The sequence below is a fragment of the Kryptolebias marmoratus genome, linkage group LG21, assembly GCF_001649575.2.
Source record: "Kryptolebias marmoratus isolate JLee-2015 linkage group LG21, ASM164957v2, whole genome shotgun sequence".
NCBI classification, from domain to species: Eukaryota; Metazoa; Chordata; class Actinopteri; order Cyprinodontiformes; family Rivulidae; genus Kryptolebias; species Kryptolebias marmoratus.
Window position 1 is genome coordinate 15,810,144 of NC_051450.1, and position 22,867 is coordinate 15,833,010.

At 41.4% G+C, this 22,867-nt stretch overlaps 1 protein-coding gene across 1 annotated transcript in view; it reads right to left on the reverse strand.

The window, feature by feature from the left end:
* Positions 1-694: 694 nt before the first annotated feature.
* The window catches only part of vipr1b (vasoactive intestinal peptide receptor 1b), a 35,318-nt gene continuing 13,145 nt past the window's right edge, over positions 695-22,867 (reverse strand). Inside the window, exons 4-13 of the mRNA XM_017406294.3 lie at positions 16,544-16,644; positions 13,282-13,379; positions 9,866-9,998; positions 7,975-8,128; positions 7,830-7,890; positions 7,657-7,729; positions 6,411-6,502; positions 5,900-6,029; positions 4,180-4,221; positions 695-3,320 (exon numbers count right to left, since the gene is read on the reverse strand). Of these exons, the coding sequence (XP_017261783.1) occupies positions 3,129-3,320; positions 4,180-4,221; positions 5,900-6,029; positions 6,411-6,502; positions 7,657-7,729; positions 7,830-7,890; positions 7,975-8,128; positions 9,866-9,998; positions 13,282-13,379; positions 16,544-16,644 (1,076 nt within the window). The 3' untranslated portion in view covers positions 695-3,128. The remainder of the gene's footprint in view (positions 3,321-4,179; positions 4,222-5,899; positions 6,030-6,410; positions 6,503-7,656; positions 7,730-7,829; positions 7,891-7,974; positions 8,129-9,865; positions 9,999-13,281; positions 13,380-16,543; positions 16,645-22,867) is intronic.

Consider the following 22,867-nt stretch of genomic DNA (forward strand, 5'->3'; position numbering starts at 1 on the left):
TCCAGGTCCAGTTCGAGGTCCAGGTCCAGGTCCAGGTCCAGGTCCAGGTCCAGGTCTGTGTTCGGTCTGGTCTAAAATGAAGGATTTTTCCAAAGTGAGCTCCTTCAAAGAGCGATCTGCAACAAGTAAGATATTAACTGTTCATAACTTTTCCACAGAACCCGACAATAAAAGCTCTAAACTAACATTTTACCGTACAAAATATCCCATAACATCACCATGAAAAACAAATCGGCTGATCGATTTGATCGTCCTTTATTCCTGACTTTGATAAATCCAGATAACAGAAATCTTCTTTAGTTATCGTCTGTGGAAATCTGACGGCTTTAAGATGGATTTTAAAGGTATTTCCAGATGATTTTGTCTTTCAGGGGCACGGCGACCTTTCGCACAATTCAAGTGAAAAAGTACAGTCATTACAGAGATAATTCCTTTTGTGAGGCTTGCCGAGTGCTCGCAGCCCTCTTATTTCCCCGTCACAAACAGCTTCTCCTGCTTTTTTCTCCCGGCCGTGTTACTCTCCTATCAGCTGAAACACTGAATGCATTTGTTAGGTGTGAACGAATCTGAAATATGACTAAATAAATGTAAAAAAAAACAGGAAAAATGGCTTTACAAGCATGAGCAAACAGTAAATGTGTAAAAAAATAGCCGAAGTGAATGAAAACAATGCCGGACTTTCACCTTCTTGCTCTTTAAATCCAATTTTATTCATTATGAGCTCTTTACATTTAAAACGGCACATTAGATTATTCAAAAATCATATTTATAGAACACGACATGTACACCAAAATAAATATTTACATCTACAGCTTCACAACGATGTAACGAAGCATTGCACACGTCTCATTACTTACATTTACACAAGACAAAAACTCATTTTCCAGATAAATATATACAAACACATCATATTTATGTTATATTTAATTTAAGTGCACATTATACTGTTTGGTTTCCCTTTTACCCAGTTATTATTTGCTCTTTACTATGTACAGATCTTTTCACATAAATTAATATTAACTTTAAACGTTACAAACATTAAGACAAACACCACTTTGTTCGATTACATTTATTTGTCTTGTGAGTTTGATGAAATCTCATATTTTTAATGGCTTGTTTGCTCTTTAGGACTTAAATCGAGACAAGCTCTTTAATGCATTTTCTTAAAGACTAGCTGTCAAAATGATGTTTTGTTTAATCCTGGACTTTCTCAGCTCTGTTTCTCTCAACTTTCTACCTGGAAATGTTTATTTTTTTACAAGAGTTTAAAGAAAAGTTGCCCTTTTTTGTGGTTTCACGTTCAAACTCACAGTGCGTCTGAATCTCATCATTTCTGACCACGGATTGTGGTTTAATTGTTTTATAAAGATGTAAACTTTTTCCCGGTTAGACCATCAACATATATTATAAACCCAGACCAGGTGTCTCCACCTGCTGTCGTTGGGAAATAAAGTTTATGGGAGCTACAGTGTTGGAATTTTTTGTAACTACAGTCTGCTCACTAATGAGGGGCTTTAAGTCCCGCCCACTCACAGTCACAGCGTCACATGACCTTCCTTTTAGGAACGAAATAAGTGGTTGCAGCTAAATATATTAAAAAATGTAGTAACTCGACTGGAGTCAACACCTGAATAATGTTATCTGAGGGTCCTGCTCCCTTACTGGGACCAGCTGGTTCACGTCCAATATTTGGTCCAATATTTGGTCCAATATTTGTGATCGGGCAGCTTCCCAGCTTTAAACATTGGCCCAAAACATGTCAAATGTTGGTAAAGTAATCTATAAGGGTCAAAAAGCTAAAGCAGTGGAGATGATTTTGCCCAAATCTGTCCCGTTATCTGATTCGTTCTTGTCTGAAACTGGATAAATTAGGAATAAATCAAACGCAGACAGCACGTCCTCAGGCCCGACTCGCTGCCGTCGGCTCTTAAAACATCCGAGTTCGAGTCCAGCGTTGGGTACGTTCCTCACCAAACCTGGCTGACCTCGAGAGTAGGAGCTGAAATGAATCTTTTTTTTTCGCTCAGATATATTAAGATAAATGAAACGGAGCACTTTGTTGACCTCCTCGACGAGCTGGCAGGTCAGTGGCCTTAAAATCCTCACAGAGAGCCTTTGGACGAGTGCTGAAATGTTTCAAAAATTAAAGAAAAGACGTCCAGTTGGTTTATACTGAACCCGACTGTCTGTAAAAGTGCCTGAGCCTCATCCCCGTCAAATCTGAGGCTCGGATTTTACACCTGACAACAAACGGCCGACGTGAACCCCCTTACAGGCGGGCTTCTGACGGCCGACACGTGCTGCAACGTCAAACGTCTTATTGCAGCCACAGTGCAAAGCATATGGCACAAAATCTACATTAAACCACTTTATTTACACTGTACAGCGTCTCATTCAGTGTAAACATTCGAGGCCTGAGTGGCGTGAAGGTTATCTCCTCTCAGGGGTCACTTCATGACCCTGAAATCAGGCACTCGGGAGTAAAAAGTAAACAAAAAAACGAGCGTGAAACCGTGAAAAGCACAACCAAAATCATAGATTTGGGAGGGTTGAAGGATTAGTGCAGAAAAGGGCGTTTTGGCTCCAAACCAATCAGGTTTACATTCATCCGAAGCTTTAAATGTTTGGGATTTCTGCATTTTTCTCCTTTTTTTGGCATTAGAAGCTTTGAAGCATGTTTGAGCTGAAACCCGATCAAAGCCTAAAAGCTTCTGGTGCTTTTCTTTGCCCGCCTGCGGCTTCGCGTCGCAAAATCCACACATAATAAAACACAGTAAAAAAAAAACATGTTTGTTTATCGTTAATGGTTGTGGCTTCGTAGCTTTGTTCACGTGGAGCTTCAGGAATCCACTAAGTGGCTTTAAATCAGTTCGTCATGACGCACCGGACAGCTTGTTTAGCCACATTTATAGGCGATGCACTTTCCTCTGCGTCTGAGCACTCAGGGACCTCGGAAACAATTTGGTAAATGAGTCACAACAGTATAATATGAAAACTCGTGCTGGAATGTGAAAAGCCGGGGAAATGTTCTTCGTTCCAATGTGCAAAAATTGCGTGCGTGTTCATTCACTCAAAGGTTTGTTTAAGGAAGCAGATGTCTCTTTCTGTGCTGATGTTGGACGCCTCGGTCACATGCGGGACAGGTCGTCGTGGCAGGAGGACGAACGGCGCCGCGACTTGGGGCTGCAGCGCGTCAGCATGGTGATCTGGGTGCTGAAGTTGTTGCTGCTGCCGATGGACGGGTGTTGGTATTTGGTGTCGGAGCCCATGTACCGCTGCAGGTGCCACCGCCGCCACTTCCTCTTGATCTCTCCCTGCACCTGCAGCGCAAAGAGCGAGGTCAGGCACGAAAACGCCTTCGAATCTGGTCAAAAACATCCCGACTGAACAGTTGACGAGCTAACGGCTAGTCTAAGGGGCTCCAACACAAAAAGTGCTGCCATCTTAAAAAAAATCGTATTCATACAAACGCTGATTTATGAATCTTTACGTCACAATCTAATGCAAATGAAAATGAAATAAATTTAGTTTTAACAGCTGATCGACCTCTTTGTGCTTTAAGTATTCATAGTTTAAATGCTTTAGTTTTAAATCCAACCCTTCTTTTACGAAAACATGTCGTTTTCTCAACAGTTTGGAGGATTTTTCTGACGGAAAACCTTAAACTTGGTGAACTTATTGTGCTCTTTATCACCGGGGGTCGCCGTTTGTTTACGGGCCCGCTTCCCTTCTTTTGTTTTGAATTTAACAACATCATGAAGGTTTGCGTGCGCAGCTCCCCGGTTCGGCACGTTTTCCGCACGGAGAGAAGAAATAACATCACTCCGGAGGTCCTGATCTGGAGCGAAGTGCAGCTGTGGAGTTTACCTGATGAGCCTAAATATAGATAACTTAAAAAGTATTTTATTTGCTTTTATTATTGCATCTAATTTGCCGTGTCTTAGTGCCGTTCGTCATCGATTTAAAAGTCCAATAAAACGACCAGCAGGCTTGAAGCTTGGCTGAAAGTTTCACCAAATTACTATTCAGGCGGCGTGGAGTGGAATGATTCGACCCGGCTCGGCTCTGAGGACATAAATAATCTCTCCTTCGACACTAAAGCCGTCCCACCTGGCAGACAGGCCCCTGCTTTAAGGACGGTCCCTGAATGTAAATGTTGACTGCGTTTACGTCACCCACCTCAGCGTTCAGGAAGCAGTAAAGGACCGCCACCACGAAGCCCTGAGGAGACAGAAACGCACAGATGAAGCGGCGGCTGGGATCTCCTGGTTGAAGTGTTCATCATTCTACACCGAAGCTGACATACGGCACTTTTTACTGCTTCATTTGTTTATCTAGAAAGTGCTGCGCAAAAGTTTCTGTTGGACGGTTTGGAGACAAAAAGACGGGAGACAGAACAGGAAGTGGCTGAGCTGAAGATGCTGAGGGACGAGGATAGACAGGATTAGGAATGAGGTCATCAGAGGTCCAGATAAAGTTAGAGAGGCGAGACTGAGACGGTTTGGACATGAGCAGAGGGACAGTGGATAGAAGGATGTTAGAGACAAAAAGGAGACGTATGGATGCAGTTAGAGGGGACATGGAGGGAGTTGGACAGAGGACAGAGTTAGGTGGAGGAGAGCAGCTGAAAGGAAAAGTTTCAAACCAACCCTAACTTTTTTATTCTTCGCCTCCAAGGAGCCAGACTGTCCTGTAATCCTGTAAAGTGGTCCTGATTGGACGTTCTCCAGACTTTTATTGGAACGTTACCAACACAGTCTTTTTATTGTTTTTAATTTTCTGTCCAGTCTCTCAACCTGACAGCAGATTCTGCAGAGCGGGGAGAGAATAAGTAAAAGTGAAGAGCGTCTGAAGGTTATGGCTTATTATAAAAAAACAGGAAAGTCCAGGAAAGACTAAAGATGTTGGGAATCAACTACTCTGTGCTAAAATCCTATTTTCTGTGTCAAACTGGGTTATTTTTTGTCACTTTTCATCCATCTGGATGAGAAAAATGACCAAACTGTCTTTGTGACAGGCTGCTAATAACATAGTATCTAAAAGTTAAAATAAAAGAAGCAAAAACGTACTTGTTTGATCTTGGTTTTAGTGAAATTATTTAAGTTTAGTTAGATTTATCATGAACCTAGTTTGGCTTAATTATGTTTAAATACGATCTATTTCTACTTTACTCAACCTTGCTTAGTTTTATACTTATTTCTAAGAAAAACAGTAAGTTTTATTTGATTTTAACTTGTATTTATCCATTTTTTTTGTCCTCTCGCTCCTTTTTCAGTCTTTAAAATTCACATTTTTACGTATATTTGATCATTTTAGTAACTACTTTGTGTGTTTCCACATCAATAGGATCACATTTTCTTAGTTTCTTCAGCCCTTTTGTTAGTTTTTATTTTATTTTAAACAATTTACAGCTGTTTTCAATTACACTTTTTTATTGTTTGGCTGATTAAAGCTGCTTCATGAATAAAGTTGGATTTGATTAAAGATCCCGTTTGATCCTTTACATGTGGAGTTCGTCCCTGACGTTCGGGAGCCTTTTTCTGTCTGAATGATTTAGGAGGTTCGGGGTTAAATGACTTGAACAACAACAAAAACATCCATCTGAAAATGAGAGAAAAAGTGGCCAAAGTCCAAACAAAGACGTTCAGAAATCAGGAACGAAACTTGATCAAGACCACTTCAGAAGATTACAAGAAAGTTCAGCTGCTTGGAGGCAAAATATGAAGAAATTGGGAATAATTTAAGACTTATTGTAACAAACACAATGAGAGTTTTCAATCAAGATGTCCAAATCCTTACATGTTTCCCCCTCTATAAAAGCAGGTCAGTCTCCTGATTGGGTGTAAAAATAAGATCTGATACATTACAACAATAAAACGCTTCCAGAGTGGTTTTATACCTGAAACGAGCCCAGAATCAAGTCAAAAATCAGCCGCAGCTCCGTCTTGACTTGCTCTGGGATGAACACGAACACAATGAAATTTATTCCAAACAGGGGGATCAGGAGCAGCGTGGACTTGGCGAGTCTCCTGAAACGACAAAGCAGAAATTCAAATTTTCTCTCCCTCTCCCGTCTCTCTCTCACCGGGTGAAACCAATTTCCAATCCCTCCAATAAATGTATGCGACTCTGGAGTGCTTTTCGTGTCACATTTCCTCTCGGCGGAGCAGAGATGGAAGAAAACACCATTAAAACTGCCGGCGGGCGGGGGAAGAGGAGGGAAGCTTGATGTAGGAGATGCTCTTCATCAGCTGAAAAACACACCGAGCTCTGCATCCCTGCACAGAAAACAAGCTGCCCTCCTGAAGAGTGTCAGAAAGTTGTCAAACCTTCAAGCTTCAGTCAAGATAATCTTTGTTTTCACAAAAGAACACGACACGAGAAGAAAAGGGCATTTAGGATATACGCACAGATACTGGTTGGACTCGTTCCTGCCGATGTCGGGGCAGTTGATCTTCTGGTGGAGGATTCGAATGATGCAGATGAAAAGAACGAAGTTCATCTGTGGAGAAGAGGGACCCAAGAGGAGAAGGATTAGATCTAAAACGGGATTTAAGGAGATCCCTTCGGACCCACTGTTCAGTGCATAAACCTGACAGCATTAAATCTGTAAATGTCCAGATTTGATCTCCTGTTTATGGAGTCGTAACAAAATGCTGCACGTCGTCTTGTTTTCTGACTGGATGGAGGAAATTCAGGAGCACGTTTCCAGCCATCGACTGAAATCTAACACAACAAACAAACAACAATTCGCTGTAAACAAAACCAAAATGATCTCAGATTTATCCAACTCGATCCAACGCTTGCAGAACCAACTAATGTTTTCATATCTAAATGTTCACTTCTCTACAAATCAGCTAAATGAACTAAAGAAACCGACAAAATGTGGGAAAAAAAGCACATTATTAAAGCAATGCAAACAGCAGTGTATGCTGCTTTTCCCCCTAAAAGATGTGCACATAAAGACAATAATAATAATAATTCCCTTTATTTTATTCTTTATGAGGTTCAGTCAATGTGTGACACATCAGCCTTTTCTCAACGAGTCAGCAGGGAATATTTTCTGCACAGAGACGAACAAATTAGCACTTTTGAGCACATTTATGGTTCTGGTCTGAGTTTATCTCGTCTGTTTTTGGTTTTAATGTTTTGATTTGCTCTGTTTCAGCTGTTCGATTGTGGATTTCTGTGGTTTTCTTGCAGAGTTGCTTCGTTCTTTTAATTTTAGTCTTTGGAGTCATCGTTTTTATCGCCGCATAAATTTATGTTTTATGCTTTTAATCAGCTCACCTGTAGCCATTCAGCGTATACTGTGTGTATATATGTGTGTTGTTTTCCTGAACTTAAAGCAGCCTGAGTCTGTCCTACATAACCATCACTCCTGACAAGGTTCAACATTTCTCTTTAAAGCCTCTTCAGGTTTCAGCAGGAGCTTCGACTTCACTCAAAAAAAAAAAAAAGTAATAATGACAACTTTTCAGGTGGAGAGAGAGCGTCGGCGTCATTTCACCTCCTCTGTTTTGAAGTTCAGTAGGAATATAAAATGCATATCTTTCTCCCCTTTTTTTCTTCATTTTTTCCAGCAGTTTGATCAAAGAGATCAGCAGAAATGATTAAAAAAAAAAAAAAGGAGCATCCGGCTTTTAGCAAACTCACCAAGATTGATGCCAGAATGGGAGTTTTAATAATCCACCAGAACACGTCGGTGTTTTCGATAATGTCCCAGCACCTGGTGAGAGGTGAAACAATCGTGCAAATCTGCCAAAATGTGACAAATCAAAGGGGAAAAAAAAGCAAAAGATTTCACTGTTCTGTGTTGTTTCTCTCACCCCACGTCATTATAGTACGCTTTAGCAACGCTCCAAGCCGTGATGAAAACTGCTGGACCCACTGAGGACAAAGCATATAAACACATTCAGGGACTTTAAACCTGTTTTCTGTAATGGCGCAGAAAGGAAAAGGGCCCGTTCTCACCCCAGCCGATCAGAATGTAAGCCCAGAAGTATTTCCTCTCGGAGAAGAAGGACACGGCCAGCAAGGCGTGGAGGTAAAGGCCCTCCACCAGGAGCCAGAAGAAACTGGCCATGATACAGTACTGAAAGAACACGATGACTGCTTTGCAGCCCACCTAACAATGGACACAAAAGAAATAAATTACAGTTTTCACATTTCCTAACCTGTATCTGATGGATCAGAGCAGGTTTGGACACAAAACGACAGAGGTGAAAAGTCTGAAGGACAAGGAAGGTGGTACGAGTTTTTATATGCTAACCTCAAGTAAGGGCTCGACAAAAGAGCAAATTACTGTCAGGAGAGGAGATGATGGAGACGAACCCAGAGCGCAGACTCATGGTAAATAAAGAAAACTAATTTATTGAACAAGAAAAAAACAAAAAGCTGACGTGGCAGCAAAAAACAGAAACGTAAACTAAATCAAAACTAAGGTGGAAACATACAGGACCAGGACCAGGACCAGGACCAGGACCAGGACCAGGAGCGACAACCAACAGAACAAACAATGAACCAATATTGGAAGAAGTGACCAGGTTTTAAACACTGAGGATGATGAGGTAAGTAGGAACAGGTGAGTGGAGATATTGACGGGCAGGTGGAGATGGGCGTGACAGGGAAAACCGAGAGGGAAACTGAGGAGGACTGAATGAAACCACAAACATGAGGGACGAAGACAGAACAGAACAAACCAAGAAGATAAACAGAACCGAATAACCAGACAAAAATGAAACAAGACCAAAACAAAGAGAAAACCCAACCCCCCCTCCAAATTACAGACTAATAAGCTCATTAGTTTAAAGACAGTGGCTTTAAAATGTTCCTTCATCTCAACGTGCTGCGCAGCATCGATCTCCAGGAAGAGGACGCAAAGCCGCCAAGCGCAGAGACGTCCCAGCAGGATGAAAATACGAGCGTTCAAGCCCCGAACCGAGCAGGATGACACAACCTTCATCCTGTCGCTAATAAAAGTAGTTTCTGCACTGAAAGTTATTTATTAAGATAAAAAAAATGAACATTTATATTAAAAAAAAATCTTTAATTGTTGTAGCAAAATGTCGTTTGATGTTGTCGCCATCTAGTGGCGCGGCGCGGCTATGTCAGTGTTTTTGTTAGAATATCTGGAGACATTTTTCCAAATAAGGAAAAAAAACATCAATTTAATCAAATACATATATTCTAGTTGGAAAAGATCCGGATCCATTTTCCAAATCGTGAAGCATTTGGTGATACAGAACCAAAATAAAACCATGAAAATGCTTCTTTTTAGGTAGAAACAATCACTGCGTTCAGAAATACTCAGAGTGTTAAAGTCTGAACGACTCATTTCCGCCCAGAACTCCCAAATCCCGACAGCGGCTGTAGGATCTATTTCTAAATTTTTGTTAATTCTTTAAATTTAGTTTATTGATTTGTTTATTTTCTGGTGAATTTCTATTTTTTTTGTTTAATCTTAGTTGTTTAGAATAAATTTGTAGTTTATTCATTTGTTTAGTTTATACATTTGTTTTGTTTGGGATATGGGTATTTCACATAAATACATAGACTTTAGGCACATTAGGGGTCATATGGTTTTTTACCAGTCAATCAGTCATGAGCAGGTGAAACAGTCAGGTGAACCAGCAAGGAAAGCAGGAGAGGCAGACGAGATGCTGGGAAAAATGTATCCTGTAAAACTTGTAATAAATCCAAAATGGAACTGCAATCTTTTGGACGTTTTTGGGCCTTTTTGTACTGCATAAAACCACAAACCAATGTGCACCAAGTGATAATTTGAATTATAGTTTGATCACTTAAGTTTTGTTTTTATGGACAAATAGTCACTACAGCGGCGTTCCGGGACGGATGGACTTACGGAGCCCGACGAGCAGTCGTCCCCATCCCTGACCTCGTAAAGAACCACGTCCTTGACGAACACGGCGATGGCCTTCAGGATGAACGACACGAACAAGTGCATGTGGATGTAGTTCCTCGTGCAGTGGAGCTTTCTGGAACAAAACAGACAAACGAATCAATGAGCGAGGGGTCTACGTGTTAATTATCCAAAGCCCCGAGAGTTAATGGTCTGAAATGACAGCAAATTAAATCATAATCAGGCCTCTGAATTCATTTAGCTGCTGAGTGGGTGGATCCACTCCAGAGCAGATTGAAGCCTTTTTATGGTCCTTCACACATCTCAACAATGCAGACAAGAGAGGTAAATTTCCAAATAAGTAAATGCTTATGAAACTCTCAATTATCCAATTATTTAACACGTTTCACCTCCTGATTACATTATTATTCTTAGGGATTAGATAATTAGCAGGGATGGAGAGAGGCGTAAAGTTTCTAAGTAACTTTTTTTTCCGGGACATTTTGTCCCCGGGGCAGGAAAAAGCATTTATTCCTGGCGCTAAAGCACATTTCAAATAATTTAACGCCCCCGCTGGAGGCATTACGTGTTCATTTCTCCTCATTCACACCCAGGACAGCATGTCCACATTCTGCCACAGCTGAATGAAAACACCATTGTTGCACGCCGCCGTCGTGATTTGTTGCTAACTGCGTTCTTCGGGGTGGTGTGGAGGTCGGCAGCGTGAACTGGACAGAGCTTTTCTGTGTGGAGGTGGTGTGGCGTCCCCGCACCTGTGTGGGTTTTCTCTGGACACTCGTCTCCAGCTGAGGGAGTAGTCCCCAGGAAGGGACAGGGTCTGTAAATTAGCCTTGAGTGCTTGTGTGCAAAACAAAAGGCTTTAATATGTGACACTGTTTTATGTGCCATCACTATTTTAAATCAAAGCAAATACTAATAATAGTATTTCATTAAATGTTTGATTTCTTCAGGTCCTACTGCATGTAGCACCTTGTTTTAAATATATATTTCAGTTGTCAACAGATTGATGGAAAGTATTTCATAAATCAAAGAAAACAAGTTATATTTGTGATAAAACAATAAATAGTTCAGTGATAAAAGGTGATAGTTCCTGTCTTTTGAAGTGGGGTTCTGTGAAAAGGTTATGAACAAATAATATCTTACCTGCTTCAGTTTTGAGAAACGGTTTAATTCTGACTGGATTAACGAGCTTTTTGACATTTAATGCTTTAAGGAGGCAGCAGTCCACTTTAGTCCATCCATCCATTATCTAACGCTTGTTTCAGAGTTGGGTTGCAGGGAAGCCCAGACATCTCTCTTCACAGCCACCTCTTCCAGCTCCTTCAGGAGGATTTCAAGGTATTCCCAGGTCAGCTTAGAGACAGTCTCTCCAGCATGTCCTTGGTCTCTTCTCAGTTGGACATGCCCAGAACACCTCTCTAGGGAGACGTCCAGGGGACATCCTTACCAGGTGCTGGAGCCACCTCAGCTGGCTCCTGTCGATGTGGAGGAGCAGCAGCTCTACTCCGAGTCCCTCCTGGATAACCAAACCTCCGCCTCTCTCTAAGGGAGAGCCCTGCTCCTGTGGAGAAAACTCATTTCAACCGCATGTATCAAAGATCTCATTCTTTTGGTCACTACCCAAAGTTCATGACCATAGGTGATGGTAGGAGCATAGACTGACCGGTACAGAGTACACAATGCTGCAGGAGCCGCACCGATCCGCCTGTTGATCTCACGCTCCATTCTTCCCTTACTAGTGAACAAGACCCTGAGATCCTTAAACTCCTCCACTTGAAGCAGCTCCTCATTCAGTCCATGCTTTTCCAGTCTGGATGTTAGCTCTTAAATCCAGTCAGAACTTAATCATTTTTTAAATTTTTTTAAATGGTGACTGGGCTTCTTTTGTTTTGTGGAGATGTTTCCTCAGTTCGAACTGAACAGAGCTCCTAGACTGAGAAAGCTCCTTGGATGAGTCAATAAAATCCCAGAAAATAGGTCCGGTCGTTTTGTCGAATGGACTCTTAGGGTGCGTCATGTCTGGGGTGACCGGGAATCCACACCAACACGAATCCAGAAACTACCTGCAGCAGGTAAGATATTAAGTGTTCATAACCTCTCCATGAAATCCCAAATAATAGGATCTGAACAGAAGTACGTTTCCTGCAATACGTGGTGCGTTTTTGGAAAAAGACCACATCCTGTAGTTTCCAATTGATAATCTTCATTTTGCCTTTCCGTCACCACAGCCTCCATCAGAGATGTGGCTTATTTCCATCCCACTCTCTCATGTTTATTTGATCGTTCTGACCTCGCCACGTCCTGCAGCTCGTGGAAGCAGGTAAGGGTCAACGAGTTCTCAGACGGGCGCCCGTTCAGCTCGTGCGTGCCAAAGTAACCAACCCCAAGACGTGTGGTAATTTCAGAAAACACACACACAAAACTAACTTCAGTCACACAAAAGGATTAGAAAATGGGCATTTAATTATACGTACAGCGTGGGCTCGAACAGAAATTAGCTGGGGTGTGTAAAGATGAGCAGCTCCTGCTCGTTGCATCAGATTAGGTTTGACATGATGAAGCGAGCACAAGAATAATTATACAGTGAATGTGCTTCTGATGATTTCTGTAGCTCATTTACAGTCAGTGCAGTAACATAATGCACACCCCCAAAAAAGCTTTGAGTTATGTGTCAAAAGTTAAACAAAACAAATAATAAATAGAGTTTATTCTGCACGTGTAGAGGTCTGATTTTCCTTTGAGATTGCAGAAGGTGTAACTAACATTCCTGCAGCAACATTCAAGCAGCTCACATATTAAACAGCAGATACATCAATCATCTGAGTTCCTCCAAAAGCCCCGAAGAGCAGGAACGTGTCGGCCAAAATCCGATTCATCAAGTCTGAGTGACAAGCTGAAGGATCGGTGTCTCACAGTTTAACAGGAGCCTGAGTGTGAACTGAGCCAAAAATCGACAAACTCCACCGAATATTCGACCCCGGAACGTATCATTTGTCGCGCCACCCTTTGTCACATCAAGCCACCAGGATTAACACCAATCTTACGCTCCGGCCGAGGCCCTGCAACAGGAACAGGGAGGGATTTATCTAATTGGCTGCACGGTTCGAGGCCACTCGGAGAGAAAATTCCAACACTTCAAGTCAAATCGGGAGGAAAAACCAGAGTGGCATTGATTTGAGTCTAATCCTGGTCTTTGTGGGGGACTGTTTAGCTGCACAATATGGTTTAATCAGAGGAGAAGATTCCAGAAATTGTCTCGATCCGACGTGCATCACTTTACTTTGAGCTCAGAGCCCCTCTTCCGCGCCTTGCCGACTTCACATTTTCGTCACTCTTTGTTTAAAGATGGCAACCGGCTGAGGACCGCGAGTCTCTGATGGAAAGCAGCATCCACCTACCGGAAGATGCAGAGGAGCACGATAGCTGTGGTGAGAGAGATGAGAGAAACGCTGTGACCGATGGTGTAGCCAATCTTCACCTGCCAGAAAAACTTCCCCTGAAGAAAAAACGAAAACAAAACATCAAATTAAACTAAAATTTTTAAAGCTTGAGGTCTACAGAACTATTGTTGGTTGCATGTAAAGTACAGTTAACATTAATGAGGTGATCCGGAGAGGACTTTAAGTCAATTCGTTCCTGAAATTTTAATTAAAATGTTTATAACTTTTCTTGTACAGATAAACCTTTATTCAAAGGTTGATCAGGTCATTGTAGCTGACCAATCAGAGCAGACCACGGGGCATTTGTCAAAGATAACAGCTTCTGTTTTTACCAATAAATAGTTTGCAAGCGCAGCACCTAACGTTTAATTAAAATTAAACTAATGACCAAATTTAAAGTGCTTTAATTTCTAGTTGATTCGACCAGAATTAAAGAACAAATGATGATAATTTAATCCCAAACATTTGACGTAAAAGAAAATGTCTTTTTTGTGGGGGGATATATAGCCACTCTCTGTGGAAGGATCCTCAGAGGTCAGAGGTCAACCCGTCAAACACCACACACACACAAAAAATAAAATGAAATCCCACCAGGCCGACGCTAAATTTAAACTTAAACTCCCGTGGGGCAAGAGCTCGAACGGCTAAAACCTTTGCAGAAAATTCCTGAAATTCCCGTACGAGATGACGCAGCTTCAACGACAATTTCTTTTCTCGGCAGCGATGGGAACAAACGAGTTCTGGTTGCTTTGATTCCCACGACGCGCTGTCAGATTTACAGTCAAGACCTTCTTTAGAAGCACATTTGCACCATTTTACATGATAATTATATTTATATAAATGCAAAAATTCTGGTTGATTTAAGTAAAAAATTAGATTTAATGAAATTTTACCTTTAAAGTTGGTTCTGTAGGCAGGTTACGAACAGTTAGCATCTTACCTGCTGTAGATAGCTCTTGTTGGAGTTTATTTCTGACTAAACTCGACTTTTAAGGATTTATGTAAATGCTAGTTTTGCCTTACACAATTACTTATTTAATTATTTGCAGCAGCGGCTAGTTATAGCAGTTTGGGTGCAGCTTTGGGCGGGAGTATCATCACGTTTCTGCAGGAATAACGAGGTAATTCAGAATGTGTAAAGGTTTATAAAGCAGCATTTAAATGAGCTGCTGTGAGAATTTATGAAAATGCTTCATAACTTTTGCATAAAGCTTCACTTCAGAAGGTCTAAACTCTCCCTTTAGATTCCTTTAACTGCAGCTAAGCTATGATTTACTCCCAGAACGTGCCAGTTTCAGCTTCACTGCGCCGTCTGTCGCTGATGAAAATGAGATTTGAAGCTTTGCATCCTGTGGTACACAAAGTCATCAAGTATGCAGAGGGACGGACATCAAATTCCTTTTAGAGTCCCCGGCTGCCTCGATCTGTGACTGAATCCCTGTGCGGCATGCTAATGAGGCCGTCTGCGTGACTCAGAGGGCCCCGCTGCCCACCAAAGAAAGCTTTTACCGTCTTCGTCCTCTCTGCGCCCTGCCTCATTAACGCAGACGAGATTAGCTCCCTCTGCAGTAAAACAAACCCAAAGTGGGACGACGGACAACAAATTCATTCCCCTTCCTGGCCCCGAGGCGTCGTGAATAACCGCTCATAATGTCTGATAACACAAGACTTCCTGACTGCCCTAACCTTGTCAGCGAAATGTGTCGCGCTTCAAAGACGCCTCGGCGAACACGTCAGAATGTTTCTCCTATAGCTCACGAATTGTTTAGTTTTAAGGAATAAATATCTTCTGAAACAGACTAGCTTCCCACAGGTAGATAAAGAAACAGGACTATCATATTTACGACTGGTTTATACAATAAAATCGCTGCAGATTCTTACATTTCAGCACATCTTGTTTCTGTAACTCATATACTGCCTTTGTTTTTCGAAGCTGGTTGGTTCTAGGAAGACTTTTTGTGAAATTCTGGTAAAAAAAAACAAGAATGTCTCAAAAATATTAAAGGATTTTACGAGAAAGCCTGAGCATAATGAGCTCTGTCAAGAAAACTGGAGTTTATTTTAACATTTGCTTCAAATTACAACTAATGGTGTGTGGGTAAATGGGAACTTTTGAGTTCCTAGCAACTCCAGCTACCCCCAGTTTCAAGATGGCTGCTAGTCGCAACTTTATTAGGTAAACTTTGTTACTTTTACTGTTAATATTTGCTCTTTAAGTTTGTTTTTTTCACATTTTATCACTCGTACAAGCAGTACTTTTTAATGTGTTCATAGCAAATATTAAAACACGTTCCGAGAGCGGAGCGCGCATCTATTTAGTAAGATTTCATATTCGGAAACTGCGAGACAAATAAAGGCTATGCTGCAGGCGAGGCGTCCATCTTGTTTCCAACTGGAACGTAGCAAAGCGGGAAGTTACGTCACTCCCACTTCCCAGTTACGAGCTCCGATGTAAAAGGAACGCAGCCCTTTATGGAAAATGGGAAGGGAAACGATAGAAGCTTTGATAGAAGCATATCCTCGTAACAAAAAGGACTAGAACGTTGGTCAAAATGGGGAAAAGGTCTAAAGAAGGAAGGAGACGCAGACTGGACGTGTTAGATCCAGACTACTGACCCTGACGGGGAAATAATGCCTGCGCCTTCAGGAAATTTATTATTTAAAAGTCCTTAGTTGTAATACTTCTACAGGATTTTATTGGTTGGTACATAAGGAAAGTATTTGTTTAGCATTTTGTTATGAAATAGAAACAAATTTGTCATTTCCCCGTATTTACGGTCATTTACTTTAATATTTTACAGTATTTCCCACGTCTGGGCCACAGTTTCTCTCTGCAGAGAGACGTTCAAGCCTGAAAAGACAACATGGCCACTAAAAGAGAATTCAAATGTTTATATTTCGAGCATCTGACAGGAAAGACTTTCTTTTCCTCGCTGAGCTTTAACCAAAGACCACTTCACATGATTTACTTTAAATGTTTGTCATTATTAAAACTTATCTTTAGGAGATCTTATTAGATTTTTGCTCCATAAGGGATATAAACATCCAAAGATTTATATAATTTATTCCCAGCACAAACACTAACCCAAAGAGTAAAAAGAAAACCAAAAATCTCCTTTTTTTGGTAAATTATTTCTCCCCGCCCGCTGGCTCTCGACTTTGACCTCCTGCTGGCGTTGTGGCTGCGTTCGTCCGCCGCGGGGCCTCAGTTTACACTCACGTCATCGCCGGTGCCGTTCAGATTGTATCCGCAGTTCACGGCGATGTCAACGGGATGCATCTTCGTCCAGCCGTCCGCCGTGCAGGTTTTAGAGAGGTTCCCTGCAGCGGGAGCAGAAATGATTGGTTACACTGGTTTCTGCAAACCCTGAGAAAACGTCAAACTCGCAGCGTGCCGGCCGACTCCTTCCTGCCGATGGAAGCCACTATTGTCTTTGTGCAGCGCTGCGGCCTGCAGAGAGGAACTGGATTTATATAAATACTGGAAAACTGATCCTTATCTCACGTCTCATCCTATTCCCTAAGACACAGAGAAGTCCCAGCCAAGAAGAAGGAATGATAAAAAGTTAAATTGTGGTTTTTGTCCGCTGAGGAATGGTTTAATGGTTCAAAGTCGACCTGGAGGGCTGAGAAAAGTGCAGATTTGAGACACGGGAGACCTGGTTTTGCATCTTTTCTAGGATTGTTTGTAATAAAAAAGCAGCCAGATAAATACCTTAAAAGGGTCGTGTGTAAAATTACTCACCTTAAAGGTTACTATGTGCACAATCAGAGGGATTAAAAGGCTTTATTTCTGGAAGAATTGAGGGATTTTTCTCTATATGGAGTCTAATTTGATTCTATGTGTTCTCTTACAGTGTTTCATATTTTGGGATGGTGTTTTGACTTATCGCTTCTCCATCTTTTTTTTTTTGAGTTTCCCTCATATCCAGCTGTGGTCGAAGCATTTCTTTGAGTCTTTTCAGGAAAATGAAAAGGATTAAAAGTTGGTCACAAGTAGCAGAAACGATAAAAGGTTTGATTTTGCTCTGATAAAATAACACAATATAGATTCAGTGATGAATAGTCCGGGGTCTAGAGTCAATTTTAGCTCCAAAACTGAATCCTTTCTCTTAGAAATATCTTCTGGTGAGTGTCTGAATTTTACAAACTCAAGGTAAATCACTTCAGGTGTTCAGAGGAGAAGAAATCTGTCCTCCTGACGCTGATCTCCTCCCAACTTGAACTTTAAACCCCACCGCTTTAGCTGCACTTTGAAAGTCTGGAGAGTTTTCTAGCTTTCGGCTCCTAACTGCAGATTCTTATCAGAAGTTACGCTTTTACTTCACTTCAGACAGAAAATGAGCTGAAAAAACGATATTTTGAAACATTTTAAATGTAAATATTTGAAATCAGGATCTCTTTTCACCAGCTCTGCACGAAAGGAAGCAGTGGAAGTATCGTTTATTACCTCAAGGGGCACAAAAAACTTCTGTAAGCGGCTTAAATGAAACGCAGTTTCGTTCTTTTTGACGATTTTCGTGATTTCTCTGAAAAAAAAATGGGCTTCAGATTGTTTCTCCATAGTTGTAAGAGCTGCCGGGTCACTTTTTAAGATGATATGCATTAATGCTTCAAATGTTTGGAGTGTTAAAGACTGGAAAAATAACAAGGAAGTAAGAAGAAATGACAGATTTCATCTTTGAAAATCCAAGTTTGGATTCTGTTATAAGTTTTAAATAAGTCTGTTGGTTTGGAAACCGAATGGCTCGTCTCTCCTTCGTGGTCAAACGGGTCAGCCGGCGTCGCCACACAGATTAAAGGTTACTGTTTGTTTGTGTCGGCGTCCATCGGAGCAACATGACAGAGAGGAGGAGAAGCTTTATAGACTGACGCCTCTGATGGAGTCTTTATATCTGCAGACTTTCATATAGGAGGACTTTGGTCTGGAAAAGGTTTCAGCTCGGTGTGTTTTCACATCTTAAGGCAAAGCGGCGTTCATTTCCTTCAATTATTTAGAAATTAAAACATCCAGTTCCTTCACTTCTGCTGGAAATCTGTCAAAGTGAATCGTATTGGTGCACAATCCCTCTAAACAAACGTGAATGGACTCGATTGTTTTGTTTTTTCCAGCTGATAAACTGTGGGAGGAGCTCAGCAGCTAACAGGGTTTTTAATAACGAGCTCCATGAAACAGCCAAAATGACAAACGAGACGTCAAGAAGGACGCGGCGATCGGCTGATAGCTTAATAAAAAGCGAAAACAGACGTTTTGAAGTGGGGTTCTGTAATGAGCGGTTAATATCTTACCTGTTGCAGATGGTTCTTTGATCGATCTCACAGAGAAGTGGTTTCTTTCCGAGCAAACTAACGAGCTGAACGTCTCGTCTGACGTCAGAGACCGACACCGCAGGAGGTAAAAAACTAAAAACTAACCCAAAAAAACCCGCAGAGTTCGCTGCAAAGCCACTTTTCTGATCCTGCAGTTGTTTAAAAAAGCCGAACCGATTCGTTTTAAATATTTCTCTTGACTTTTTTAGGAAGTTTGCAGAAAGGTAATTGCGAGACTTTGCTGAATTTGTTCGTACAGTCGATCGTGCAACGAAGGTTCGCCATTTTCACTTCATTTTCTGTTTTTAAAGCCGCTCACTCCTTCCATAATTCATCATGTTTTTGGTTCTGATTAGCGACACGATGGATCTCTGTGGCCGTAACTGCGCAGATAATCAGACAGACAGGTGGTCAGAGACAAAGGCAGATCCACGGAGCTTTGAGGACATTTTTTTTTGGTTTTTTTTGTTTTGGCTCATTTGGATTTAGAGAGATTCAGTCCAAAGCTTTCGGAAACAGACTGCCTTCCTCCAGGAGCTTAACTGAAGCTGCTTCTGTCTCACTTTCCTTTCTGTGTTTGTCTTTTATTAGCAGCTTAACACCAATCAAATACGACTGATTTTATCATTTCAATAAATAAATATTAAAGCTTTTTATCTTTGCCACAGATAACCCAAACAGTTAATTACTTACAGCCCAGCATGTTTAAGTCTCGACTGTTTTCTTGATTCCCGGATCATTTTAAACGTTTGCGCTTCACGAGTTAAAGAAAGCGGTTTTCATTTTCACGGGTTGGTGCATTAACTCGGCTTGAAACTCTACAGGTAGCTCAGGATAAAAAATAAATAAATCTTTTAACGCCAGGCTCGCTTCATCAAACCCTCCGATCAAATAACATCCACGCATATAATAGTTTTCTACGCCGGCGTGACTCGCTGTCTGGTCGGACTTCTTTGTGGGAAACGCTCGGAGAATAAATGACTCGCTTAAGAAGAATCACTAAATTATGGATGGCAGCTTTTGGGAAATGAGTCCCATCATCACAACAATTTGAAGCACTTAAAACATGAGTAATCCTATCATTTTTTTTAAAGGCGGTCTCAGTCGATTATTGTCATTATTTGAGCTTTAGTAAGAGGTGCAGATTTGCAGGAAATAAAAAATAATACTTAAGGAAATAAAGGAGGAAAACTTTACTTACAGATTGTTTCATGTGTTCATCTTTTTAGGAACATACTTATATATAGAGAGAGACTAAACTGCTATTACATTTATTTTGGCTTATCCTTGGAGTTAAATCACATTAATGCAAGGACTCTTTCCTCCAACATGAAAAACGCCGTAACGATGAAAAACTGATCCTAATTAATCAGCTGAAAAGACTGAAAGTTCTTCAGCTTAATCTGTTTAAACTGAGACTCCCAATCTGAGATAAGAGCCTGAAACTAATAATTTACCACTTAATTAATCAGAGATACTTCAGCTGTGTCTGAGGACGGCCTTATTACGAGCAGCAAGGGAAGGTTTAATATTGTGGATGAGCTGTTTATTCATTAAAACACTGATTGTTATTAAAAAAGAAGGACCATCAGAGACCACAGACTCGCTTTAAGGTGGAATAAGGAAACATCGTTCTGATCTGAGGGGAACGTCTGAATTTATACGACTGTACTCTAATTTATTGACATTAGTTCTTGCTAAAGAAACGTTTAATAATGAAAAATCAGTAAAATGAAAAAGCTTATTGATCCATTTAAAAAAAAAAAGAGAAGTTAAGGTGTCAGATTATTGGTGAGTTTAGCTCTTTAATGTGGGGTTCTGTGGACAGATTATGAAGAATTAATGTCTTACCTGCAGCAGATAGCTTCAGTTTGGAGAAACAGAGTTCGTTTCTGACCGGACGGATGGGCTGAAGTGCGGCGGAGACCAAAAGTGGATTTCTGCGCCCTAAAAACAACTCCAGTCTGAAAGATTACAGTTGCAGCAGCTAGCTGTAGCACTTCTGGTGCCGCCTGGAGCACCTCTGCAAGCAATAGTCCTCCCAGGATAACTGACAGGACTAGCTATTAGCTTGTCAGTCCGATCAGAGCTCATCTCCATTTCTCCAAACTGAGGTGGTTCGAAGCATTATATTTATAATTTATTGTCGTCGCACTGTCAGAGCGAGCAATATCTGTGGAATGTGTTTGGCAATCAGACGGTGTTAGGTTCTCCGTTTATTTAGTTTTGTTTGGACTTTGCATTTTGGATCTTTGAGTTATGTATTATTATTATTATTAATCCCTGTGTGTTCTTAGTGTTAGGTGTAGTCTTCTCCTTGGTTTTCCCCTTGCTTGTGTTTCCTGTTTCCTTGTGTCCTCTCCCCTCACCCGTGTCTTGTCAGTAACCAGCCCTGGTCCTTTGTCTCCATCTTGTATTTAAGCAGTCCTTTTCCTTCCCCCTGTGCTGGTTTCGCCTGTTTTGTTACCCTGTTCATGTCTAGACTTTGCAGTATCGTCAAGTCCACTTTCGAGTTCCTTTGTATTTTGTTATTTTATCTTTGGATTAAATCTATCACCAGCTTGCCGTCCTGCATTTGGGTCCTTCTCCCACGCCCATCATGACAGACGGATCCGATTGATCATAAATGCATACAGCTGATTCAGAGGAACGCAGCTGAAATGCTAAAGCTAAATGCTAAAGAAGGCTGTAAGAAGGACGATTGTAGGAAAAAGGAGAAAGGAAGAAAATATTGCAAAATTCAACAACTTCTGAGTTCAAATCATCCACTGATGATTGTTGTGGGGACAAAACTTATTGCTCAGTCACTGAGTTTCATCTGCCCTTCAGCGGGCATGAAGCAAACCCTGGCACCATTACCATATTTAAGATTTAGGGTGCCGTAAAATTAACGCAAGTCATTTGAGGAGTCAGAACACGACTTAGTGCTGCTGAATGTGTGTGGATAAACAAATTCAGGGACGGGGAACAGACTCGGCTGTTCCAGGGTCTGCGATCCCTGAGGGTGGAGGCATTTAGTAAATTAGCCTCGTGACTGCTGCCGCGGCGTTGTGCCTAAAACAGAACGCGAAGAGAAAAGAGGAGTTCCTCCGAGGGCGAGAACCGTTCCTCGTTCTTCGAGGTTTCCTAACACCGAGCAGATAAGAAAAACAGCTTAAATTGTTTTCTTTAACTCTGCAAAAAGTCCAAAACAGCAAATCTAACACTAAAAATACATCAAACTGTAACGGTCTAACTTCAATCAAGATCTGAATTCGATTAGCTGAATGTCTTTTTGTTCTCATAATGTAATTTAATCTTCAGTTCTCTCTTTTCTTTTTCAAATAAAGCCTTCAGATGGATTTAAAGTAGCTAAACCAGAGTTGTTAAAAGGTGCTGTGACTCAAACCTCTCCTTCAGAGTCCACGGAAGCCTTTTATTTTTCAGATTTATGCAGTGATGGATATTCATTCAAGCCCCTCGGGGGTTTTCTCTGGTGCGCCTGCCTCGGCTGACCCGTCGTGTCAGAGCTCAGTCTGTCTGTGAGAGATGTGCTAAAATCCATCCAGCTTTTGGCAGCATTACTGGATACAGACGGAGGGATTGTTTGGCTGCTGGGGAACCACTTAAACCAGCAGCGTCCAATCCTGGTCCTGGAGGTCCACCATCCTGCAGGTTTTAGATGTTTCTGTGCTTCGGCACCTGATCTGAGTGAATAACAGGCTGCTGCTGAAGTTGAAGAGCAGAGAAACGTCTAAAACCTGCAGGATGGTCGATGTCAGGTCCTCTAACATTTCCCTTTTCTGTCAGAAGGGGGGACAGGGACGGAGGTGAACCCAGAGCGCAGGCTCATCGTTTAAAGAGGAAACTAATTTATTGACTTAAATAAACAAACAAAAAGGCTGACGTGGCAGCAAAACTTACAATAACCAAAAGCAAGAACAGGAAGCAAGGCATAGAAAGGCAAAACACGTGAACAAGTGGAATGATCCCGTGAAGAACGATGAACAGTGACCGGTTTTTAAAGACTGAAGAAGAGGAGGTAAATGGGCCCAGGTGCGTGATAATGATTATTGACAGGTGGAGATGGGCGGGGCAGATGTGACTGGAAAAGTACTGGGGAGGTGGACAGAGACCAGGGAACAGAAAACTAAAAGACAAAACTAAAACAAAGAACCAAAACACAGAAAATCCTGACATTTTTCTATACATTTTATGTCAGTTCGTATTAAAAAAAAAGGGGGTGGGTGGGGGG